A 24,420-nucleotide genomic window follows, 5' to 3' on the forward strand; every position below is an offset into this window, starting at 1 on the left:
AGCTATTCTCTTCTTGTCCAAACTAGTTACCGTCCATGTTTCACTTCTATACATGGTTACACTCCATACAAATACTTTCAGAAATGACTTCCTGACAAATCTACACTATGTTAAATTTCTCTTCAGAAACATTCCTTGTTATTGACAGTCTACATTTTATATCTTCTCTACTTCGACCATCAGTTATTTTGCTCCCCAAATAGCAAAACTCCTTTACTGCTTTAAGTGTCATTTCCTAATCTAATTCCCCAGCATCACCCGATTTAATTTGACTACATTCCATTATCCTCGTTTTGCTTTTGTTGATGTCCATCTTATATCCTCCTCTCAAGGCACTGTCCATTCCGTTCAACTGCTCTTCCCAGTCCTTTGCTGTCTGACAGAATTACAATGTCATCGGCGAATCATTTCTTCTCCATGGATTTTAATACCTACTCCGAATTTTTCTTTCGTTTCCTTCACTGCTTGCTCAATATACAGATTGAATATCATCAGGGAGAGACTCCCAACCACTGCTCCCAACCACTGCGCAGACATTACCAAAGTTTCCAGTTGGAACGGAGCCTTCAAATGATTTGTAAAGCGAACATCTCCGTCAGGGAAGTATGCAATATTTCCTATCGGAACATGTGAAGACATGAAACTTACGCATCTTAAAATACACGAACTTTATTGTCTCTACATGCACAGTTAATTTACCACAGAACAGTTTTAAACTCTTAGTGAACATAAAATGTCTACATTGAGACAAGGGAATTAAAAATGTCTTTATTGGAGTGCTTAAAAGTAATATGAAGTCTACATCGTCCTTACTGGTGGCATCAAATTTGTATTTTAAACATATTTTCACTACTCTGCAAGGATTAAAGCGGTAAACTCTCCAGAAACTAAAAAGTTAGAGATTTCGCCTTTTGGGCTTTGGCGGGGGCGTGGGCCTCCGCTTGGTGTGGCACGGCTGCGGGGACGACGGCGGCGGTGGCAGGGGGGCGGAGGGCGGCAGCACCGGCTCCATCCTCAGCTCGCCCTGCTGCGGGCGGTACACAGGCACCGGCAGCTCCAGGCCGTTCTCAGGGGTCAACACGGAGGGCACGGCGTCCTGCAACAGGAGAAGACGGATTCGTGGCAACCATCAGGAGAGTAGGAAGACCAGTAACTTAACGTATCTCAGGTCTAGTTTCCGCAACGATACAGCTTACTTTAAGAATATGAGTTCAACCAGCAACAATACAATTTCGAACAGTCAAGACTGTTAAGCGAGTCTAGGAATCGCGTTCTGGGGATTCCTTACAAACTTATGACAGTCCATCTTTGAAGTCCAGAATCCCCTTCCAGAATTTGCCCTTTATCACCTTTGATACTGGCAAGAGTCGGCTAACAAATGACAAATGAAATATTTTTTGATGGATATTATAAACTATTAATTCCTTTTTTACTTTTAACGTTAAACACTGCTTGCCAAATTTCATGATTCTAGATTTTCATTAGAAGAAGTATCAAAATATGTGACAAATGATCGTATCTTTTCACTGCACTGACGGCTTACTTTTTCGCTGCCGAGCGACAGTAGACCTTGAGACAAATTTCAATTCTGTGTGTACTCATTTCTGAGAAAATGGGTTTTTAACACAGTAAAAACGAAAGTTACAGGATCACTCAGGTTCCAAACCCGAAAAACGCAAATCACTTTAAGAAGGAATTATTCATAGCAGAAAATCAAGGGCCTAATGCATCTCAGTCTGGTCCACTGAGAAGCTTCCAGCAAACCAAATCACGGTGCATGACCAACAGCGTTCTTGTGCCTTCATGTATGAGATATGAGATGAGTTTTTCTTTACTTCGAAATAGTAGTCTGGCGCGACTTAAAATGTTTCTGCTTATCGCTTTCTATTGACTGGTCAATATATCTACTGATAAATAGTACGCTGTGTGAACAGTCTCTCAACGAAAAAATATACAGTATTGTATTTGCTGTCACACAGGTTAACTGTTACCCAGCACCTATTAGATTGGTGCATATGTTCGTAGCGTTTTTGTCGTTTTGTGTGGGTTTATTTATCGAGTTCCATTTTTGAGTTCACTGTTGCTATTTGAATTTACATGTTGCCGTTTGGTCAATATGTTCCACAAAAAAATAAATGTTTGGTATTGGTGAAAGTATCCCCATCAGTCCTGGTGCAAACCAGATAACGGGGGAAAGGTTTCGCCCCTAGCTGACGGGCCTGACCCTCTTCCCAGGGGGTAGCCATGGAAGGGACGGCCGAAGGGGCAGGAGAAGCATCACTAAGAATCAGTTCCACGCAGAGGCACGACCGCAGAAGAACGGCCAGAGTTCTGGACCCGTATGCGTTTAATTTGCATAGCATTCGCCCTGATACCACCCACTCCGATCAGAGGCTCTCCTCACAGGCGCCACCCAGCCACAGCAAGGGCCGTCTCGCATGGCAGCCATTGCCCGGAGTTCTGATGCTCCAAGATGACGAGCAACCACTCCAAGGCTTGCATGAGGAGGTCAAAGCTCAGGTATCAGAAGTGTGATCCCTATGTGTTCAGGGGGCTCAACCAAAAGGGTACATAGCGACCGTGCTGCCTTTGCACGGCTGGCTTTGCACCCTAGCATCAGACAATGACATGAAAGAAAAGGCGGAATGTACTAAGAGGACACACGTCAGAGACACTAGGTAAGGTGGTCTTCCCAAAATGGCTCACACTACGGAAGAGAAATTTAGTAATGGAGGTCAAACCCAGAGGGGGACCAGGGAATGCCAAAAGGAGATGATTACACAAAAAAGCCAAATTGTAAAACCAACAGAACCAGGAGGATTGCGAGGCCAACATAAGCAAGGACACCATGAAAGGGCAAGGAGAGTGCGAGGGGAAAGGAGCAAGGAGGGGGAGGGGGAGGGGGAGGAAATGCTGCCCTGGAAAGAAAGAAGGCTGCAATAGCTCGGGGCTCCGTGCTCGCCACACACGTATCCACAGAAGAGTTGTGGACCCCCTGGGGGGAAGTAGCGAAGAGAGAGAAGGGATAAGGACAAGAGCAGAGGACCATGGCTAGCCAACCACGAGAATAAAAAGGAAAAGCCATCCACCCAGCGACTCATTAAAACATCCAGTCTGAAAGCATTAGAGTGGAGTACACAAAGGGACAAAGGACATGCACAGAAACTTATATAGAATGATAAAACCCACCGTCATATATAAAACGTAAAAATAAATTAGCTGATGAGACGCTGTCAGCTAAAATTAATGGAAACGAGTCCCGTAACTGAAGATTGGTTGGTTGGTTTAAAAGAGGGGGGAGAAGGTACCAAACTACAAAGTCATTGGTCCCTTGTTCTGAAGGAAACAATGCCACAAGGTTGATAAGACAATGAGACTTACAACAGGAAACAGAATGAAAGGAAACCCACAACAACGACTGAAGGGCAAAAAAGCAAATGTACAACTGGGGACAAGAAAATCACAAAGACGCAAGTAACGTAGAAGAGATTAAAACAAGAAAGCAGGTTACCATGGCTGGCTGACTGAGGATAAAAGGGAAGAGCCAACCACTCTTCAACACATTAAAACCTCCACCCTAAAAGCATTGGGGTGGTGGAGAGTTACAGAAGGACACGTGCTAAAACTTAGATCAAATGATAAAACTCACCCTCACGAATAAAACGTAAAACTAAAGATGCTGTTTATGCATTGTCGCACAATACCGAAGGTAGGGTGCTGGGAGAGTTATAAGACCGCCACAGAGCGGCGAAAAGTGGGCAGTCCAGCAAGAGATGGGCGACCGTCATTCGTGAGCTACAGCGACACCGAGGCGGGTCCTCGCAACGGACAAGGTAACCATACGTCGGCCACGTATGGCCAATGTGGAGCTGATAGAACCACGGAGTCCCTGCAAGAGGCGTGTCCTGAGCTTATGCCATCCTGCCTCCCAAAGCTGCAAAACCTTCCAGCCTAATACTGAACGCTGGTCAGTTTCAGAGAAGCCGATCTCCATAAGCAGTTTCCGTGTAGCCCGTTTGGAAAGCCTGTCTGCAAGTTCGTTACCTGGGATTTGGAGCTGACGGAGTCCAGACAAACACCACTGCAAGACTGGACCGTTCCAGGGCATAGATGGACTCCTGGATGGTCGCTACCAAAGGTTCACGACGGTAGCTCTGGTTGACAGCTTGTAGGCTGCTGAAGGAGTCAGTATATAGGAGAAATTACTCCCCTGGGCATGAGCAGATGTCCTCAAGAGCACGAGATTTGGCCGTCAGCTCTGCAATGAAAACACTGGTCCCATCTGGTAAGGAGTGCTGCTCTGTATGTTCTCCATGAATAGGCAAAACCAAAGTGGCCATCAGCCATCTGTGTAACCACTTCATGCCCCAGTGTGTCGAGAATCGACAGGAAGTGACAGCAGAAAATCGCAGGGTTAACTGAGTCCTTAGGGTCATGTGAAACATCCAGGGGAAGCCGCGGCCTAGGTCTACACCATGGAGGTGTTGCTGAGTGAACCTCAAGTGTAGGTGGTAAAGTCAAGGACTCCAGTTTGGAGAGAAGGGATCGCATACATACAGCAACTGTAAGCCCTGACCTGGGGCACCAATTTGGGAGATTAATTCCCCTGGGTGGGAAAAGGAGACAGTAATTCGGATGCGCAGAAGAACTACGAAGGTGTGCAACGTAACTTGAGGCAATAGCGCACGCCTAAACCACAATGGAGGAACTCCATCCTCCACCAGGACGCTGGTCACCGGACTCTTCCTAAAAGCTCCTGTCGCTAGGCAGACGCCACACTGGTGCACTAGCTCTAGTAAACGTAACGTGTTAGACCATTAACTGCCATTAGACCATTAACTGCCTCTGAAAGTAGAGATACACTATACAGAGCCCTGTGGGACCACATTCTCCTATATATGGCGACAACTATGGGAGGCACCAACTTTGACATGGGAAGAATGAAGCAACAGGAAACAAAAATCAGGAGCGGAGACCCCACTTGTATAAAGTGGCATAGATATAATGCCGCCAGGTCGTTTATACACTTTTCGTAAATCAAAAAAGACGGCAACCAGGTGTTGACGTCTGGAAAAGGCTGTTCGGATGGCAGACTCTAGGGACACACGATCCGCCCTGACATGGAGCCAGTAGGCCACGTGATTCAGGACCTGACCCAGCCCAACTGCTGACACACAATAGGTTGCAGCAGTTTACAAATAACGTTGGTGATGATGGGCCGATAGCTATCCACATCAAGCTTTTTTTTTTTTTTGCCGGGTTTGAGCACTGGTATGATGGTGATCTCCCATCAGTGACTTGGAAAGACGCCATAGCACCAGATCCGATTGAAGGTCACGATGAGATGTCGCTTGTAGTAAGATAAGAGGTGTTAAATCATCTGTGGACCCATTTGGTCTAGGAGCTGTCATGGCAATGTGCAAGTCACTGAGGAGCTCCCACTCTAAGTGGGGTGCTATAGGGTTCACAGTGGCGTGCAGAGAACGAGAGAACATTCCATCCGCCATTTGAGGGTGCAGAAGACTGGGGGGTAGTTCTCTGATGTAGAGTGCTCAGGAATTGTGTTTGCGTCGGTAGATAACACGCCACTTATGTTAATGCCAGGGACACCTGTTGTGGTCTGGTACCCGAAAAGTTGTTTGATATCTGCCCAGACTTGGGAAGGTTATGTATGGCACTCAGTGACCGAGATGCGTTTCTCCGAACACTCCTGCTTCCATCCTTTGATAAGCTGGCGAAAGTGGGCAATGAGCCACTTAAAAGCTATTGTGTACTCCAGGGAAGGGTGATGCTTATGCCGCTGTAGAGCTTGCCGACACACCTTAATTGCATCAGCGACTTCTGGCGACCAAGAAAGGACCGCCTTTCACCAGGAGCACCATAATGAGCGAGGGATCGCTTTTTCCGGTGCAGTAACGATTATTGTAGTCACCTGATCAACCATCACATCGATGTTACCGTGTGGGGGAGAGTCAGCGGTGACCACAGAGGTGAAACTTTCCCTGTCTGCCTTGTTTAAAGACGTCAGTGGGTCTGACGCTGGGGCAGTGACAGGGAGATGGGGAAGTGGTCACTACCACACAGGTCGTCATGTCCTCAAGTGGGTAGCTGGGTAAAGTCTTGGCCTGCAAATGGATAAATCAATGGTAGCATGGTGGCACCCCCAAAAGGGGTTATTGGCGTTAAAATCTTCTAGAAGTAGCAAAAGTTTAGGGAGTTGATCAACCAGTGCAGCTAACATCTTCAGGGGTACTGCACCATCTGGAGGAAGATATACATTGCAGACAGTTATTTCCTGCATCGTCCTTATTCTGACAGCCAGTTTCAAGGGGAGTTTTAAGGGGGCACAGATTCACTACAGAATGAGTGACACAAACGCAAACTCCACCTGACAATCTATTATAGTAGTTACGATTACAGTAATGTCCCTTATACCGGCAGAGGGCAGGGGTCTGCATTGCCAGGAACCAGGTTTCCTGGAGGGCAATGCAGAAAGCAGGTGTAAAACTTAGCAATTGCCATAGCTCAGCCAGGCTGTGGAAAAAAACAGCCTCAGTTCCACTGGAAGTTGACAGTGATGCTGGGAAAGAATGGGACATTCAATGAGGCACTTTACGCCTCAGGGTCACTTGCTGCCACCTACTTATTGCCTAAGCAGTCTATATCCATTGTGTGACGCCAGAATCTCCACCTTATCCCAGACACAGATCTTGTAGGTAGCAGTGGTGTGGGTGGCAGTGCAATTTCCTAACCTTTTTTTCTTTTCTCGCTGCTCCTTTGGTTTCTATGGCTGGGAGGGCTTCTCTGATTCAGTCTCGGACTAAGGATGATCGTGAAGTTGTACGACTAGCTGCTTTTGTGCACTTAAGGCACTGGCGGGCGTCATCTTTCCCATTAGCAGAAAACTGGGAAGATAGTGACCCAAGGGACGCCTTCCTGGCGAGAAGAGCCATACGAGACTTACGCTTCTCCAGTTGAGAAGTGCGGACTGGTGTCCCTGAACGTTTGACGGGGGGGGGGGGGGCAGTGCTCCCGAGGTAGGTGGTGCAGGTGCTATGGGGGGGGGGGGGGGGAAGTGTTCCTGTGTTCCTGATCAAGTGGGCAGGTGTAGCTCTCTGGCTCAGAACTGATTGGAATTCGCAGAACTGATGGGACTACAACAGTTCTCGTAGTGGCAGCATATGAGGTGGTCATAGCCACAGGTACTCTTATTTTCTCTTAGCCTCAGTGTAGGTCAATCGATCCAGGGTCTTGTATTCCATGATTTTCGTCTTTCTGTAAAATCTTGCAGCCTGTTGAGCAATGTGATTCATTCTCTCCACAGTTCACATAGATGGGTAGTGGGGAACATGGATTATTGGGATATGATGGGCATCCATAATCTCGACATGTGATGCTGGAAGTACAGAGGGAAGATATATGGCTGAACTTCGAGCACTTAAAGCACCGCACAGAGGGAGGGAGGTATGGCTTGACATCACAGCAGTAGACCATCACCTTGACCCCTCAGGCAAGACGTCACCCTCAAAAGCCAAGATGAAGGCACCACTGTCAACCTGATTATCCCTTTGAGCCGAATGGGCGTGCCACACGAAATAAACACCTCACCACTAAGTTGGCACACGCTCAAATGCGGTTTTTATTAAGACTGAACCAGACCGTATTTTGGACAAGCCCTCCACCTCCCCAAACTTGTCTTCCATATGTCCTACAAAAAACTGACTTCATCATAACAAAGGAGTCCCCCATCAGTTCTCGTACATACAAGGTACTGGGGTGAATAAGGTTTACTGCCATCCTTACCCTGGCATTCCTCCCATGGTGTGGACAGGGAGAGGGATGATTTAAGGTCGTACTTCCTTGCATTGTACTGAGACAGAATACTTAGAGACTGCTGGAGTTTGACCACCAGCAAGTGATGACACTGTACACCATCACTTGTCATCCACCCTGATGCCATCCACTCTGAACAGAGGCCCCACCACAGGTGCCACCCAGCAGCAGCTAAGGCCATCTGGCAGGATGGACATTGCTGGGAGTCCCGATGCCCCAGGATGATAGGCATCTACTCCTTGGCATACATGGGGATTTAACGGAGCAGGCATCAGCAGAGCAATCCCTGTCTTGTCAGGGGGCTACAACCAACAGAGTAAATGGGGGCCCCACCACAACGGACTGGCTACCATGCTGGATATCAGGTGCAATGTAGTCCATGGTCATCATTGGCGCAAAAAGCGACACTGAACAGTCTATGGTTGGGAAACGAACCGAGGAAGGCGTCCTCCCCCAAGAGATGAAGATGAGCTGGACTGCAGTGCAAGGACGAGAAAGTGTGCTAGATATCTGAAGGCACAATGTACCACGTAAGGCGCTCTTCCCGAAAACTAAAAATGGAGTTTAAACCATACAGAGGACAATCACATGAAGGCCAAAACGTGAGACTCCTTTTAATCGAGTCTTATGACAGGCAGGAGTACCTCAGGCCTGTTCTAATCCCTGGACACGCAGAGGAGGGGGTAACTGAAGAGTCACAGGACTGCCAAGTAAGAACAGCTCACCAAGATATGGGCCACTGTCAGCCCCCACGCTGCACCGAAACTGAGGTGGGTCAGCATGGCACAGGAGGTAGCCGTGTCACCCTGGCGTGGCCAATATGGAGCCGACAGAAGCACAGAGTCCCTGCAAGAGGCCCAAGTTCAGGTTTTCCATACATTCCTATTTACTTAATGGCATACTAAAGTTATGTAATTCAGTCTCCGAAAGCCACAAAAAAACTTGCGGCGTAGTACTGAACACAGGTCATTTGTAGATAAGCCTATCTCCATAAGCGATTTCCACGTAACCTGTATGGCCAGACTTTTGGCTAGTTTGTTGGCTTATTGTGGTTGAAGGGATCAAACAGCAAGGTCATCAGTCCCTTGTTTCAAAGGTGGTACTTTTGGACGGATTTATGTCTCAGGAGAGTCATAACAATAAAAAGGTAAAAAGGCTTAAGGAAGTAAAAGTGCCGTCTTTCTCTTTTTCCTGTTTAGGGCGCTCAACTACTAAGGTCATTAGTGCCCAGTCACAAACGATTGTGCACTAGTAGCGTAGAAAAACGCAAGGGGGGCAACATGAGAAAGTACTTACAAAGACGCAGAGAAAATAAGAGCGTTTTATTACACTGACTTGTGCAAAAAATCAAAGGACACGAGCAGCTGCTTCAGCGTCATCAGATAAAAGTTACTGTAAGGTAGACGGCACACACAGGACAACACGAGAGTGAATAAAACAGGGACAGGACAATAAAACGTGACTACAGGGGCACTGTGGGGCGGTGTCACCGAACAAGACGTAGCGGTGGTTACATCGGCAATGCCCAATCCGCAACCTGGCCAACATGACCTCTCGGCGGGAAGGGTGTGAGGAGGTTGTCCAAGCCGTCGGGATCGGTTTGGTGGCCCTAAGCTTATTTTCATGGAGAGAGGACCAAGCTTCATGCCACAATTATGAAAATCGCCGAAAAAGAACCCCACTAGCATCAGTTGATGGGACACAAAAGGAAGCTGTCCGAGGCAGGACGACAGCAGCCTTGGCCGCAGCATCAACAGCTTCCTTCCCAGGCACACCAACGTGCCCAGGAATAAAAAAACACGAGCGCCGGTATCAGCTAGCGACTGAAGACACAGTTGAATTCGTTGCACGAGAGGGTGATCCGAATGTGGGTCACGGAGACCGAATGGCGCTCAAAGAATCAGAGCAGATGGCATAGGGAGAATAATGATGGTGGCAGCTATACTGAACAGCGTGGTAGGGAGGAAAAAGCTCAGCTGTAAAGCTTTGACACTGGTCAAGGAGCCGGTATTTAAAGGTATCATCTTAAACGACAAAGGCACATCCGACGCCAGCAGTAGTCTTGGAGCGATCTGTGTAAATAAATACGTTATGAACGAGCCTCTAACGAAGTTCGACAAACCCCGAGCGGCATATCGAATCCGCGGTCCTCTCCTTTGGGAGCGAGCTGAGTTCGAGGTGAACGCGAACCTGAGCCTGGAGCCAAGGTGGCGTCGGGCTCTCACACACTGTAAAAGTCGTAGGCAGGGTAAAATCAAGTTACTGAAGCATGCGACGAAAGCGAACTCCAGGAGGTAACAGGGCAGAGAAACTGCGTATTGGCTGTCGAGATAGTCGTCAAAGAGAAATATGACGGGTCGTCGGGCATTGATATCAGTCGGCAGGTGTACCGACGAACCAACATAACGCGCTGGTAGTTTAGCGGTAATTCGGCAGCTTCGGCATACAGACTCAATAGGGCTGGTGTAGAATGCTCCAGTCGGCAGACTTAACCCACGATGGTGGATAGAGTTTAGACGGCGTAAGATGGACGGCCGGGCAGAAGAATAGACGAAGCTCCCGTAATCGAGCTTTGATCGGACAATGGACCGATATAAGAGAAGCAGGACCATTCGATCTACTCTCCGTGATGTACCACTGAGAACACTGAGGGCATTTAGAGTACGGGTACAACGAGCAGCCATGTGGAGACCAGCAAGATTTCCTGTCAAATGTAAGACCTAAAAATTTTGTCTCCACGAATGGGAGAGCAACGGGATCGAGATGTAAGGATGGTGGAAGAACTGTTTGTAACGCCAGAAGTTCATACAGACCGTTTTCTCACCAGAAAAACGGAAACCATTAGCGACACTCCAGGAAGATAGTCTACACAACGCTGAAGACAGCGCTCCAGGAGACATGTTCTCTGAGCGCTGAAGTAGATCGTCCACGAAAAGGGAGCCTGAAACGTCAGCTGGAAGGGAATCCATTATTGGATTGATAGCTATGACAAAAAGGGCCACGCTCAAAACGGAGACCTGGGCACCCCATTCTCCTGGCGAAATGCATCTGACAAAGAACCAACACGTACCTTGAACATTCGATCCATTAAAAATCCATTACTAAAAATAGGGATGCGGCCGCGAAGGCCCCAAGTGTGCATGGTGCGGAGACTGCCCGCTCTCCAACAGGTGTCGTAAGCCTTCTCCAAATCGAAGAACACAGCCACCGTCTGGCACTTACGCAAAAAGTTGTTCATAATTTGTTGTTACGGTTTAAGGGCGCAAAACTGCTACGGTCATTAGGGCCCAGTCTGTGACTTATGAAAAGGTGAAAAACGAAACTGGAAACCAGAAGCAATGGGAACGAAACTCAAAAATTGGAGAAACTAAAAACAGAAGGAAAGCTTAAAGAACCACTATAGAAGGGGGTTGGTTGCCCCCAAAAGAGCTTCAAATGACTGACATCTCACTGGCACGAATAAACTCGAGAACGCGATCGGCTGAGCGCGTGTCATCTGCTAAAATGGAAGATATATCAGGCGACAGCTGTAGACGGGCGCGTAACGGAGTAAAATAGGAGCACTCAAGTAAAAGGTGTCTCACCGTCCACAGTAGAGAGCAGTGGGGACAGAGTGGAGGAGAATCGCCCCTTCAAAGATGTCGATGGCTAAAAAGACAGTGCCCTATCCGGAGTCTAGTAAAGATTACCTCCTCCCGACGACGCGGTCGGGAGGAAGAGGTCCGAGCACAGGGAAAAGCTTTCACGTCCCGCAATTTATTATGGGGAAGTGTCGACCAATGTGCATGCCATAAAAGAACACGACGACATAAAACACTCCGTAGATTGGCGAAGGGAATCATGCCAATAGAAGGCTGAAGGAGAGAGACTGCAGCCTTGGCCGCTGTATCGGCCACCTCATTTGCAAGATACCAACGTGTCCTGGGATCCAGAGGAACGCCACTGAGACGCCCCCCCAAGTGGAGCAAGTGGAGGCAGTCCTGAAACCGGTGGACCAGAGGGTGGACAGGGTAGAAAGCTTTGAGACTGAGGAGAGAGCTGAGAGAATCTGAACAGGTAACGTACTGTATCCGCTGATGTCGGCGGATGTAGTGGACAGCCTGGAGAACAGCATCAAGCTCCGCAGTATAAACAGAACACTGGTCGGGAAGCCGAAATCGATTTGGGGTGTCGCCAACAATATAGGCACTCCCTACACGAAACGATATTTTTGAGCCATCAGTGTAGATAAATGTGGCATCCTTCATTTGTGCTCGGAGAGCAGCAAATGCCCGACGATAAAAAAGAGAAGGAGTACCTTCCTTGGGAAACTGACAAAGGTCACGGAGCAGGCAGGTCCGGGGACGGAGCTAAGGCGGTGTTGTACCCCAAGTTGTCAAAGTTTTAGGAAAGCGAAAGGAAAGAGTATGGAGCAGTTGACGGAAGCGGACTCCTAGTGGTAGCAGGGAGCAAGGGCTGCCTGCATACCCTAAATCCAAGGAGACAAAAAAATGTCATGGGCCGGATTAGCAGGCATGGACGACTAGTGGCTAGCATAACGACTTAGGACAGCTCGCCGATTGGACAGCGGAGGTTCAGCAGTCTCGGCATAAAGGCTTTCAACAGGGCTGGTGTAAAAAGCTCCAGACACTAAACGTAATCCACGGTGGTGGATAGAGTCGAGACGCCGAAGAATACACGGCCGAGCAGAGGAGTAAACTATGCTTCCATAGTCCAATTTCATGCGCACTAAGGCGCGATAGAGGCGGAGAAGGACCACTCGGTCCGCTCCCCAGTAGGTACCCTTCAGGACACGGAGGGTGTTGAGGGATCGCAGACAGCGAGCCGAGAGATAGGAAACGTGGGAAGACCCGCACAGTTTTCTGTCAAACATAAGACCCAAGAATTTAGCGACGTCCGAAAACGGAAGGTTGACAGGTCCTAGATGTAAGGAAGGTGGAAGAAACTCCGTACGACGCCAAAAATTAAAACAAACGGTCTTACTGGTAGAAAAGCGGAAGCCTGTTTCGGTGCTGCAAGAGTGGAGGCGATCGAGACAGCCTTGAAGACGTCGTTCAAGAAGGTTGGTGCGTTGAAAGTTGTAGAAGATCACAAAATCGTCCACAAAGAGGGAGCCCAAGGTATCAGGAAGGAGACAATCCATAATTGGAACAGGAACGACGATAGCTGCCCTCCATAGTCTGGGAAAAGTACTGTCATTCCAAATTCGATTATAAGGGCGAAGGAGGTAACGCAGACTGGTATGATAAATGAAGCAACCTTTGTATGTCTATACCATCCGGTCCTGGGGCGGAGGAGCGAGAGGAGTGCATGTTGGAGTTCCCGCAAGGAGAAAACAGATTTCGCGATTCTGAGAGGAGAAAGCAAGAGGTTGCACTTCCGCTGTACGTTTCTTCGGAAGAAACGCTGGCGGGTAATTTGAAGAGCTCGAAATCTCAGCAAAGTGTTGACCCAATGAGTTAGAAATTGCGACGGGGTCCACTAACGTATCATGCACGACAGTGAGCCCAGAGACCAGGGAGGAACTGCGCGCGCCTGATAACCCTCGAATCCGACTCCAAACTTCCGACGAGGGAGTGAAGGTGTTAAATGAGCTAGTAAAGAAGTCCCAGCTTGCCTTCTTGCTATCGCGGATGACGCGACGGCATCGCGCACGGAACTGCTTATAACGGATATAGTTGGCCAAAGTAGGATGGTGGCGGAAAACGTGAAGAGCACGTCGCCTCAATTATTGCGTCACGGCATGCCTTGTTCCATCAAGGAGTTTTGCAGTTTTGACTGCAATCTAAGGACACATGGAACGTGGGCACTGGAGAGTATCAGCAAAGGTTTATCATTCGAAACGACGAGCTAGCAGAACAGTACCGACCGAAAGGTCCAAATGAGAGAAATTGTCATGGAGGCAGACAAATGTAGGGTCCCCAGTGTTGAGGCAAACAAGATTCGCTTGGTGGAAAACGTCTAGCAATAGTGAGCCACACAGACAAGGATGTGGAGATCCCAAAGCGGATGGTGGTCATTGAAGTCCCCAACCAGCAAATAGTGGGATGGAAGCTGACCAAGAAGATGGAGATCAGCTCGTGTCATTGATGTGGATGATGGAATGTATACAGTACAAATAGAGACGGTGTATCCAGAAAGGGAAAGACTGACAGCGACTGCTTGGAAGTAAGTGTTTAAAGCGATTGGGTGATAATGGAGAAGAATCATGAGTCCTATGTGCTGGAGTAACTTTCAACAGAGGGAAGATCAAATCGGACTGACAAAATGGGGGGAAAAGCGGTCATGGGAACGCAGCTTTGTTTACTGAAGACAGAAGATGACCGGCGAGTAAGATCGGAGGAGGATCGTCAATTCATCCCGATTGGCTCGAATGCTGCAGATATTCCAATGGATAATGAACATTGGGTGGACAGAGAATGGAAGAATGTGACCAAGGTTGCCGTCAACTCAATTACTGCTCAGAGCTTGCGACCGACTGCGTGGAACAGCACTCAGCCGAAGGCAGAAGACCCTGATCCATAAGTTGTTCAGGAGCAGCTCCTGCCACCAGCGATCGGCCAGCTGATCGGCCGCCAGCAGTGCGCCTCGGCGACACAGAAGACGGCCGTGGGCGGTTACTGCCAGGTGGTGCCGTAGATGAGACACGCCGTGGCGGAGAAGAAGAGCTGGGTTTCTTATTGGCTTTCTTGGAACCATGATGTTTAGATGAAGGAACCGATGGTTGTGAAGTTGGGGTACGTAAAAATTCTTCATGAGTAGGCTCTTTTTTGGAAGTCTGTGTCTAACTTTTGGGCTCGGGATTTAGCTGAACCCGATCAAGGGTCAGCCATAGATGGAGCAGGCGAAAGTGGGGAGGTGGAACGGGCGATCTTTGCACTGGCCGATCTGACGACCGTGTCACTAAAGGTGAAATCACAAGTCTTTGTGGCCGCCTCCTCTGTTGGCAGAGGAGAGGCAAGGACAGTGCTGTATGGTCCTGTCTGAGGCACAGTGGGCTTTCGACTTGCGAATAATTTTTAAGCAGCAAAGGTCGACACCTTTTCCTTCACTCTGATTTCCTGAAGGAGCTTTTCGCCTTTAAAAATGGGACAATCTCGAGAAGAAGCAACGTGGTCACCCATACAGCTGATGCAACGAGCGGATGGAGGTGGACAAGCACCCTCACAGACATCCTTGCCACACTTAACACATTTGGCGAAGTTGGTACAGGACTGGCTGGTGAGATTGAACCGCTGGCACCGATAGCAAACGCATAGGGTTTGGGACATAGATGCACATGGAAATTATCTCATAGCCTGCTTTTATTTTCGATGGGAGTTAAACTGTTAAATGTCAAGAAGACAGTACAGGTTGGAACGATGTTCGTGTCAACCCTTTTCATAACTCTGAGCAGCCGGTACGCCCTGGTCTGACAGGTAGTGTTGAATTTCCTCGTCAGAAAATCTGTCGAGGGAACGTGTATAAACGACTCCACGTGAGGAATTTAAACTACGGTGCGCTTCCACCCGGACAGGGAAGGTGTGAAGCAGTGAAATATGCAGTAATTTTTGTGCCTGGAGGGCACTGTTTCTAACAACAAGGTGCCATTCCGTAATCTGGAACAAGACTTTACAGGACCTGCAACTGCGTCGACACCTTTCTGAATAATGAAAGGGTTGACCATGGAGAAGTCGTGACCATCGTCAGACCGAGAAACAACAAGAAACTGTGGCAATGATGGAAGAACTGTCTGTGGCTGAGACTCAGTCAACTGTGAGCCTTAGGTTATTGTTCACACCTCAGGTCACATCTCCCGAGAAAAGGACGGAGGGACCATGCAGCACTTTCGGAAGTTATCAGCTCGGGTAATCACCCCTCCCTGGGCCTGGCCGTTACCAGAGGTAAGTACATGTCCTACCTGTCTACCCAGGGCGGAGAATTACGCGTTACCCCGTCACCGGCTACGCATGAGAATGCGTGGGTCGGCCTACAGGTAGGCACAGGTAGGAAGAAATAGAAAGGGAAAAACAAAGGGAAAGGAAAGAGGTCTCGAACGCCACAGCAGACAAAAGGGTAAAGAGAAGAGGTAAGGAAAAGGACAAAGGAAGGATGAAGACATGCAAGCAGAGAAAGCGAAGAATGTGTTACATTTACGAGCGTCCGTCTCCGGACGTAGGGACAAACCATACTCCGAGAGGGGAAGAAAGGGAAGGAAAGAGGCAGAGGAGAGGGGAGCGGGGGGGGGGGGGGGGCGAAGATGGATAGGGAAGGATGCCGAAAAGGAAGGTATGCAGCCCGGAAAGGAAGGAGGGCCACATTAGCAAGGTGGAAGGTGTCTGCAGTGGGGATGGGTGGGGAGAAGGAAGGGGGGAAGAGGAATCCACACCATAGATGCTAGAGAAGGAGTGCATCCCCATATGGCTCAAACCAAAAAGGATGGAAGGAAATGCAAAACGAACGAAAGTGCAACCAATACAGAAAAACAGGTGGATAGCCAGGTAGACGTAAATCACAACACCGAGAGACAGGAAGGAGGTGGCAACTGGGAAGGAGCGATGATAGGGTGGCAGTGCAGGGTGAAGGAAATGCAGCCAGAGAAGAAAGACTGGCTGCAATAGCTCGGGGCCCATATGCGCCACGCACTATCTCATGAGAGTAGCGCGAGCCTTCCCCAGGGAGGGGAGGGGGGAAGGGGGAAGAGAAGGATTGAATAATCAACGAAAGGATAACGTTCTAAGAGCAACATGAATGTGTCAGGAAGCTAGTAAATCTTAAAAGGGAAATGCAAAGGCTCAATCTAGACATAGGTGTCAGTGAAGTGAAATAGGAAGAAAATGACTTCTGGTATAGGGTAGTACCAACAGCAACAGAAAATGGTATAACGGGAGTAGGATTCACAATGAACAGAAAGGTAGGGCAAAGAATGTGTTACTGTGAACAGTTCTGTGATAGCGTTGGTCTTTTGTCAGAATTGATAGTAATCAGACACCAGCAACGATACATCAGGTACATATACCGCTGAAAAGGAAGTATGAGGAACTGAAAGGATAATTCAGAACAAAGGAAGATGAAAATCCAATAGGGGGACTGGAATGCATTTGGAGGGGATGGAGTAGAAGGAAAGGTTACAGGAGGATATGTTCTTGGGACAAGGAATGAGAGGGGAGACAGATCTGTAAAATTTCAGCTAGTAATAGCTAATACTCTGTTCAGGCATCAAGACGAGGCGGTATACTTGGAAAATACTGTGACAGAGGAAGATTCCAGCTGGATTATATCATGGTCAGACACATTCCAAAATAAGATACTGGATTCTAAGGCGTACCCAGGAGCAGATGTATATTCAGATCACAATATAGTAATGCTGAAGTTCAAGAGATTAGTAAGGAAGAATAAAGATGCAAAGAAGTGGGATACAGAAGTACCGAGAGATGACTAGAGAAGCATGAAGTTGTCTGAGGCTATAGATATAGCAATAGAGAATAGCTCTGTAGGCAGTATAGTTGAAGAGGAATGGACGTCTCTAAAAAGGGCAATCACAGAAGTTGGAAAGGAAAACACTGGTTGCGAAGAAACCATGGGTAACAGGAGAAATACTTCAGTTGATCGATGAAATAAGGAAGTACAATAATGTTCCGGGAAATTCAGGAATACAGACATACAAATCAATGAGGTATGAAATAAATAGGAAGTGCAGGGGAACTAAGACGAAACGGCTGCTTGAAAAATGAAAATAGAAAAAGAAATGATTGTCAGAAGGACTGGCTCAGCTCATAGGAAAGTGGATACAACCTTCGGTGACAGAAGAAAGGGTGGTAGCATAAAGAGTGCAACGGGAATACCACAGTTAAATGCAGAGGAGAGGGTGGAAAGGGTACACTGAAGGCCTCTAAGAGGGGGAAGATTTGATGTAAAGAGGAGATTTAGGAATTTAATGGAGCTTTGGAGGACTTATGATCAAATAAGGCAGAAGGGATAGATAACATTACATCAGAATTTCTAAAATCGTTGGGAAAGTGGCAACAAAAAGGTGTAGAACGTATGAATCTGGTGACGTACTGACTTTCGGAAAAATGTCCCCAATTCCAAAAACTGCAAGAGCCGACAAGTGCAAGAATTATCGCAAAAATCAGCTTAACAGCTCATGCCTCCAAGATGCCTACAAGATTAATATACAGAATAATGGAAAAGAAAATTGGGGATGTGCTAAATGACGATCACTTTGGCTTTAGAAAAGGTAAAGGTATCCGAGAGAATTCTGACGTTGCGGTTGATAAGGGAAGGAAGTCTAAAGCAAAATCAAGACACGCCCATAGGATTTGTCAGCCTGTAAGAATATCTACAATGTAAAATGGTGTAAGATGCTCGAAATTCAAGAAATATAAAGAATCTCTAGGTAGAGACGAGTAATATGCAATATGTACGAGAGCCAAGAGGGAATAATAAGGGTGGACGACCAAGAAAGAAGCGCGATTCAGAAGGGTGTAAGACAGGGATGTAGTCTTTCGCCCCTATTGCTCAATCTGTACATCTAAGAAGCAATAATGAAAATAAAAGAATGGTTCAGGAGTGGAATTAAAATTAAAGATGGAAGGGTATCAATGATACGATTCGCTGATCCCGAGTGAAAGTGAAAAATTACGTGATATGCTAAATGGAATGAACAATCTAAAGATTACAGAATACGGATTGAGAGTTAATAGAAGACGGAAGTAATGAGAAGTAGCAGAATGAGAATAGCGAGAAACTTATCAGGCTTGACAGTCCCAAAGTTGAAGTTAGGGAATTTTGTTAGCTACGCAGCAAAATAATCTAAGACAGGCGGACCAAGGAGACATCAAAAGCAGACTAGCGCTGGCAAGATGGACATTCCTGGCCAAGAGAGGTCTACCAGTATCATACGTAGACCTTACTTGGAGGAAAAAATTTCCGAGAATCTACTTCTGGTGCTCAGCATTGTATGGTTGTGAAAGATGGACTGCGAGAAAACCGGAACAGAAGAGAATCTAAGCATTTGTCATATGCTACAGGCGAATGTTGAAAATTAGGTGGACTGATAAGGTAAGAAATGAGGTTCTGTGCAGAATAGGAGAGGAAAGGAATGTGTAAAACACTGACAAGAAGACGGGACCGGATGATAGAACATTTGTCAAGACATCAGGGAATGACTTCCCTGGTGCTAGAGGGAGCTGTAGAGGAAGACAGATTGGAATACATCCAGCAAATAATTGAGGACGTAGTTTACAAGTGCTACTCTGAGATGAAGGGATTGTCACAGGAGAGGAAAACGTGGCGGGCCTCATCAAACCAGAAGACTGATGACCCCAAAAAATGGGTAATGGTACTGGACAGGGCACGGCAAGGAAAAAGGTTTTCTCGTTTTTAGGATGAACATTTTGACAGTGACTTCGCGTTCAGGAAGACCTTTGGGGTCTGATCGTTTAAACGCATTGATACACAATGCTACACGTCAGTGTATTCGAGAAGCGGCAAATCTGATTAACTGATCATTCCATCTTCGAACGACATTTGCATGCAATGAGGAAGGTTCAAAAATCCGGCATATGGGACCTGCATGATCTACGGGGAAGAAAAAAATCAGATGTGCATCACTGCTTGCTCGTCATTAATTGGCGCGTTACCAACACTGATCATTCCTACCCTGTGTTACCGGAGACAAGAAACGGTGCGTTTACGCTAACATAAGGAAAAGGAATGGCTGAGCCCAAAGCAGCAACTCCCCGTACGGACACCTACACGTATTCACAAAAAATGTTATGAATCTAGTGCAACAACGACCATGAATTGTTTCCCTGAGGTGTAACCATCACTGCTGCCATTTACTATGGACAGTTGAGACGTCTTGCGGATGCAGTCGAGGACAACGGCCAGGAAGACTACTCGGAATGCTCCTACTCCACGATAACGAACGACCGACGCCCCCCTCCCTCCCCACAATTCTGCTAGACTGGCGAGAAACACTGTACAGGAGTTAGGGTGGGGAGTCATTCCGCGTCCACCTTACCTTCATCTTGCGCCCTCATATTTTCACATTTTCCGCTCTAGCAATCTTGCTATGAAAATGTGCTCCGAACGTAGCTCTAACAGCTCTTCACCTCAAAATAACCGATTTCTACAGCCACAGACTAACAGTTACTCCGATCTGGAAGACAAATAGTGAAGCACAATCTATTATTGATTACTAAAGGCTCATGTGTATCTTATTTAAATTATGAAAAAACGCAAGGAACTTCTGCGCCATGATGGAAGGTATTGCTACTCTGAACTGGTGCTTCTTACTTTACTGCCGCGTCAGCGTGTACAGAACACACAAGTTAAAGGAGACGCACTTAACTACAGCTCTAGAGCTATAGATCTATCATCGTAACCAAATAAATTGAGATTAAACGAGGTTAGAATTCTGTTGCTCTATTAACCTAGTATTTTTATCTACATACATACTCCGCAATCCACCATACGGTGCGTGGCGGAGGGTACCTCGTACCACAACATCTCTCCCTGTTCCACTCCAAAACAGAACGAGGGAGAAATGACTGCCTATAAGCCTCTGTACGGGCCGTAATCTCTTATCTTCGTGGTCTTTCCGCGAAATGTAAGTTGGTGACAGTAAAATTGTACTGCAGTCAGCATCAAATGCTGGTTCTCTAAATTTCCTCAATAGCGATTCACGAAAAGAAAGCCTCCTTTCCTCTAGAGACTCCCGCCGGAGTTCCTGAAGCATTTCCGTAACACTCGCGTTATGATCAAACCTACCTGTAACAAATCTAGCAGCCCGCCTCTGAATTGCTTCTATGTCGTCCCTCAATTCGACCTGACAAGGATCCCAAACGCTCGAGCAATAATCAAGAATAGGTCGTATTAGTGTTTTATAAGCGGTCTTCTTTTCAGATGAACCACATCTTCCCAAAAATTCTACCACTGAACAGAAGACGTCTATCCGCCTTCCCCATAACTGCCATTACATGCTTGTCCCATCTCATATCGCTCTGCAATGTTACGCCCAAATATTTAATCGACGTCACTGTGTCAAGCGCTACACTACTAATGAGGTACTCAAACATTACAGGATTCTTTCTTCTATTCATCTGCATTAATTTAGATTATACTTAGAATTAGCTGCCATTCTTTACACCCATCACAAATCCTGTCCAAGTCATCTTGTATTCTTCTACAGTCACTCAACGACGACACCTTCCCGTACACCACAGCATCAGCAAACAGCCGCACATTGCTATCCACCCTATACAAAAGATCATTTGTATAGATAGAAAACAACAGCGGACCTACCATACTTCCCTGGGGCACTCCAGATGATACCCTCACCTCCGATGAACACTCACCATCTAAGACAACGTACTGGGTTCTATTACTTAAGTATTCGTGCCACTCATACTTGGGAACCATCCCAGATGCTCGTACCTTAGTTAGGAGTCTGCAGTGGGGCAGCGAGTCAAACGCTTTCCGAAGTCAAGGAATGTGGCATCCGTCTGATACCCTTCATCCATGGTTGCAAGGTATCATGTGAAAAAAGGGAGAGTTGCGTTTTGCAGGATCGACGCTTTCTAAAGGCGTGCTGATGCATGGACAGCAACTTCTGTCTCAAGGAAATTCATTATATTCTAACTGAGAATATGATCGAGAAGCCTGCACCAAACCTATGTTAAGGATATTGGTCTGTAATTTTCAAGATCCGTCCTTCTACCCTTATGTACACGCGTCACCTGCGCTTTTTTCCAGTCGCTCGGGACTTTACGTTGGGCAAGAGATTCGCGATATATGCAAGCTAAGTAAGGAGCCAATGCAGTAGAGTACTGTCTGTAAAACCGAATTGGAATCCCATCACGACTTCGCGATTTATTTAGTTTCAACCCATTCTGCTACTTCACATGTTTTCGATTCAGGATCTGTACGAGACTCAAAAGGCGGTATGTTTGTACGATCCTCCTGCGTGAAAGATTTCTCAAATGCTAAATTTAAAATTTCAGCTTTCGTTTTGATGTCTTCCGTTGCCAGGCCAGACTGATGAGTGAGTGATTGGCTGAAAGCCTTCGACCCGCTCACCGATTTTACGTAAGACCAGATCTTTTGCTAAGGTATAACGGTGGTCGTGCTTGAATGCTCCGCGCATCGCTCTTTTTACAGCAGCACGAATCTCTACTCAATTTAGCTTTGCAGTAGCGAAATATTCAAATTTACCAAATAGGTAAGCATCGCTGTTCTAGAGCACTATATTCAAGTTCTTTCGACTTGAAGAAAGTCTCTTCATGTACATACACACAGGAGAAATAAGAGACACGGAAATATGGCATACTGAGCAAGTGCAAATAAAACTTGTTGAATGTGCCTCCCGGCCGCTTTCTAAGAAGTTTCGAATACAATCCACCTGCACAGACAAGCTAGGAAGACAGGGGGAACCAGATTATGGATGGATGACCTGCAATGAAGATAATCGTTTGTGAAATTCAGGTATCTAATGTGTTTAAATGTGTTTAATTTCTTCCAAATGTTACTCTATTACTGATGAGAGCTCGCTGAACAGCTTTGCACAACCATATACGGCAACGCACTACCCTCCAAAGGAAGAAATCCACATGGCAAAAAACGAGTATTCCTACGTTTTACTGCGATTTGATAAAGCAGTTCATTCGAAACAAGTGTTTTATTAGAACAAAATATCGTTACTGATTAAGTGTATTGTGAAATATCTTTCTCTAGATCCTTCTGTATTGTTCTGCAGAGACAGTCCAATATCTACCTCAGTATTCTTACGGCTCTTTGAATATTTCACTTTGCTTAGCGTAATGACTAACTGAAGTAAGTCAAGGCATATGTAAGATAATACACCGGCAAGTTTCTCTTTAACGCTACCAGCTAAGATTTTAAATGCTTAATAGTACGATAGGAACTCTTGTGGGTTAAAGGATGTGATTGTGGAATCGCACGAGATACTGGATTTTACAGAATTTCGTTCAATAAGTGCTTATGTTCACATGAAAATATATTTGAAACTACTTTATGAGAAAAGTAGCTTTTTAACTACTTTTACCATTGTTCAACTCATCGTGCTTTTTAGAGTCAGAGATATCACGGCTGTGATTACTGTACTCTCTCCACACATAAGCTGTTCAAGGATGACATAGCTGCTCTGGTCCAAACCAAGAAAGACTTAAGATCTGCTGAACGTCATGGTCAGCGCACTTAAAAGATACGGACTGGGAATGAAGAATATCAAGATAAAGTTACAGTAGGAATAGATATGATTGGAGAAGTAATGAAAGCTAAATTTTTCGTGACCTACCGGTGCTACGGAATTAGCATGTACAATAATTGCTACTAAAAACGGCAACGAATGGTCCTACTCAACGCCTGAAGTCAAACTTCAGAGCAATGCTTTATCACTTTAATCTGCCACTATTTTAACCCAGAACAACTGCCGAGCAGGTCTGTACAGAACCTGAATGTGTTCCACATCAATCCATAGATAGTTCGTTTGCTGTGTGCACTGTTGAAGCAATGCAGAAATTCCTTTAAATGTTTCACAGACTTTTAAAAAAAGAGTGGTGATACAACACCTAAACCCTTCGAAGAGAAAAGTTACGTGATAAACGCTAATCCAAAGGCGAATGTCTAATACAGTTTCCCACTGCCAAGTAAACAAATAGTGCAAGCGAGCGGAAATTAGCTGGTCTGCGCCTTCACATTCAGTAAATTTTCTGTCTTTTTCCGCTGAACGTTTCATTATACCCATCAAAATACCCCGAAAGCAGAATATTTTTTTTAAAAAAAACAGAGCTTCATGAATAATTCGCTAGAACAGAAAGATACAGGTATCACCAATAATACTGAAACACCTATCTTTGCGTAGTATTATTTTCACCAAATTCTGCTGCCGTGTGAAACAGAATGAACGAAGAGAAGCAACTGCCTTTCGCCCCCACCTCCTCCCTCGTAGCTGCTACCAAAGCAGGTACTTACGAACGAAGGTTAAAACATATCGAGGATGAATTACTGATTTCTACACTAAGACCAATCTCAAATTACTAAAGTACAGTTTTAAGAAATGACACGTGAATTATAAGAATAGTTCAGACCTTCGAACAGGATTACGTTCGAAAACTTAGATCCTAGAAAAACAACTTTGGTTTCAGAAGGGCATTAGTTTACCGATCACAGAGAACTACGCTAAGTTTTGAAACACTAAGAAACGTACATGAGAATTACTTGCACGTGAATTCAGCCTGGCTCTCTTGTACCCACACATGAACACAGAGAGAATGGCCTCGCAGAAGCGCTTAAGCGTTGTCCATAAACAGGTCATGTTATGTCACCAAGACGTCCGTGCGGCCCTCTTCTCTGAGAACAGACGGTAAAGTGCGCTACACAGTCTCACAGCTGTCGACAGGCGTGCTAGCGACTGCTACACTATCTTTGCTTAGAACGGTATCAGGCAACATCTTTGCTGCACTTTTCGCCCCTCGACAAATACCCGCGGAGAACATTTTCCTCCATGTTAAACATGGTGAAATATGACTTACTGCTAATTTTTATGAAACGAAAAAAAGGCTTTACGTATTCAAATATCAC

The 24,420-nt window shown here is 46.4% G+C and overlaps 1 protein-coding gene across 2 annotated transcripts; it reads right to left on the reverse strand.

Annotated features, from left to right (window-relative positions):
* Positions 1 to 653: 653 nt before the first annotated feature.
* Positions 654 to 24,201, reverse strand: LOC126354743 (uncharacterized). Of its 2 annotated transcripts, none has more exons than XM_050004622.1 (2): positions 24,062 to 24,201; positions 654 to 1,096 (listed from the first exon to the last, which is right to left on the reverse strand). In XM_050004622.1, the coding sequence occupies exons 1-2, from the start codon at positions 24,152 to 24,154 to the stop codon at positions 896 to 898; spliced, it is 294 nt and encodes a 97-aa protein (XP_049860579.1). In that variant the 5' UTR covers positions 24,155 to 24,201; the 3' UTR covers positions 654 to 895. The 2 variants fall into 2 exon arrangements, with proteins under 2 accessions (XP_049860579.1, XP_049860578.1); XM_050004621.1 differs by having other exon boundaries at positions 24,047 to 24,201.
* Positions 24,202 to 24,420: the final 219 nt, after the last annotated feature.

This window comes from Schistocerca gregaria, chromosome 3 (assembly GCF_023897955.1).
Source record: "Schistocerca gregaria isolate iqSchGreg1 chromosome 3, iqSchGreg1.2, whole genome shotgun sequence".
NCBI lineage: Eukaryota > Metazoa > Arthropoda > Insecta > Orthoptera > Acrididae > Schistocerca > Schistocerca gregaria.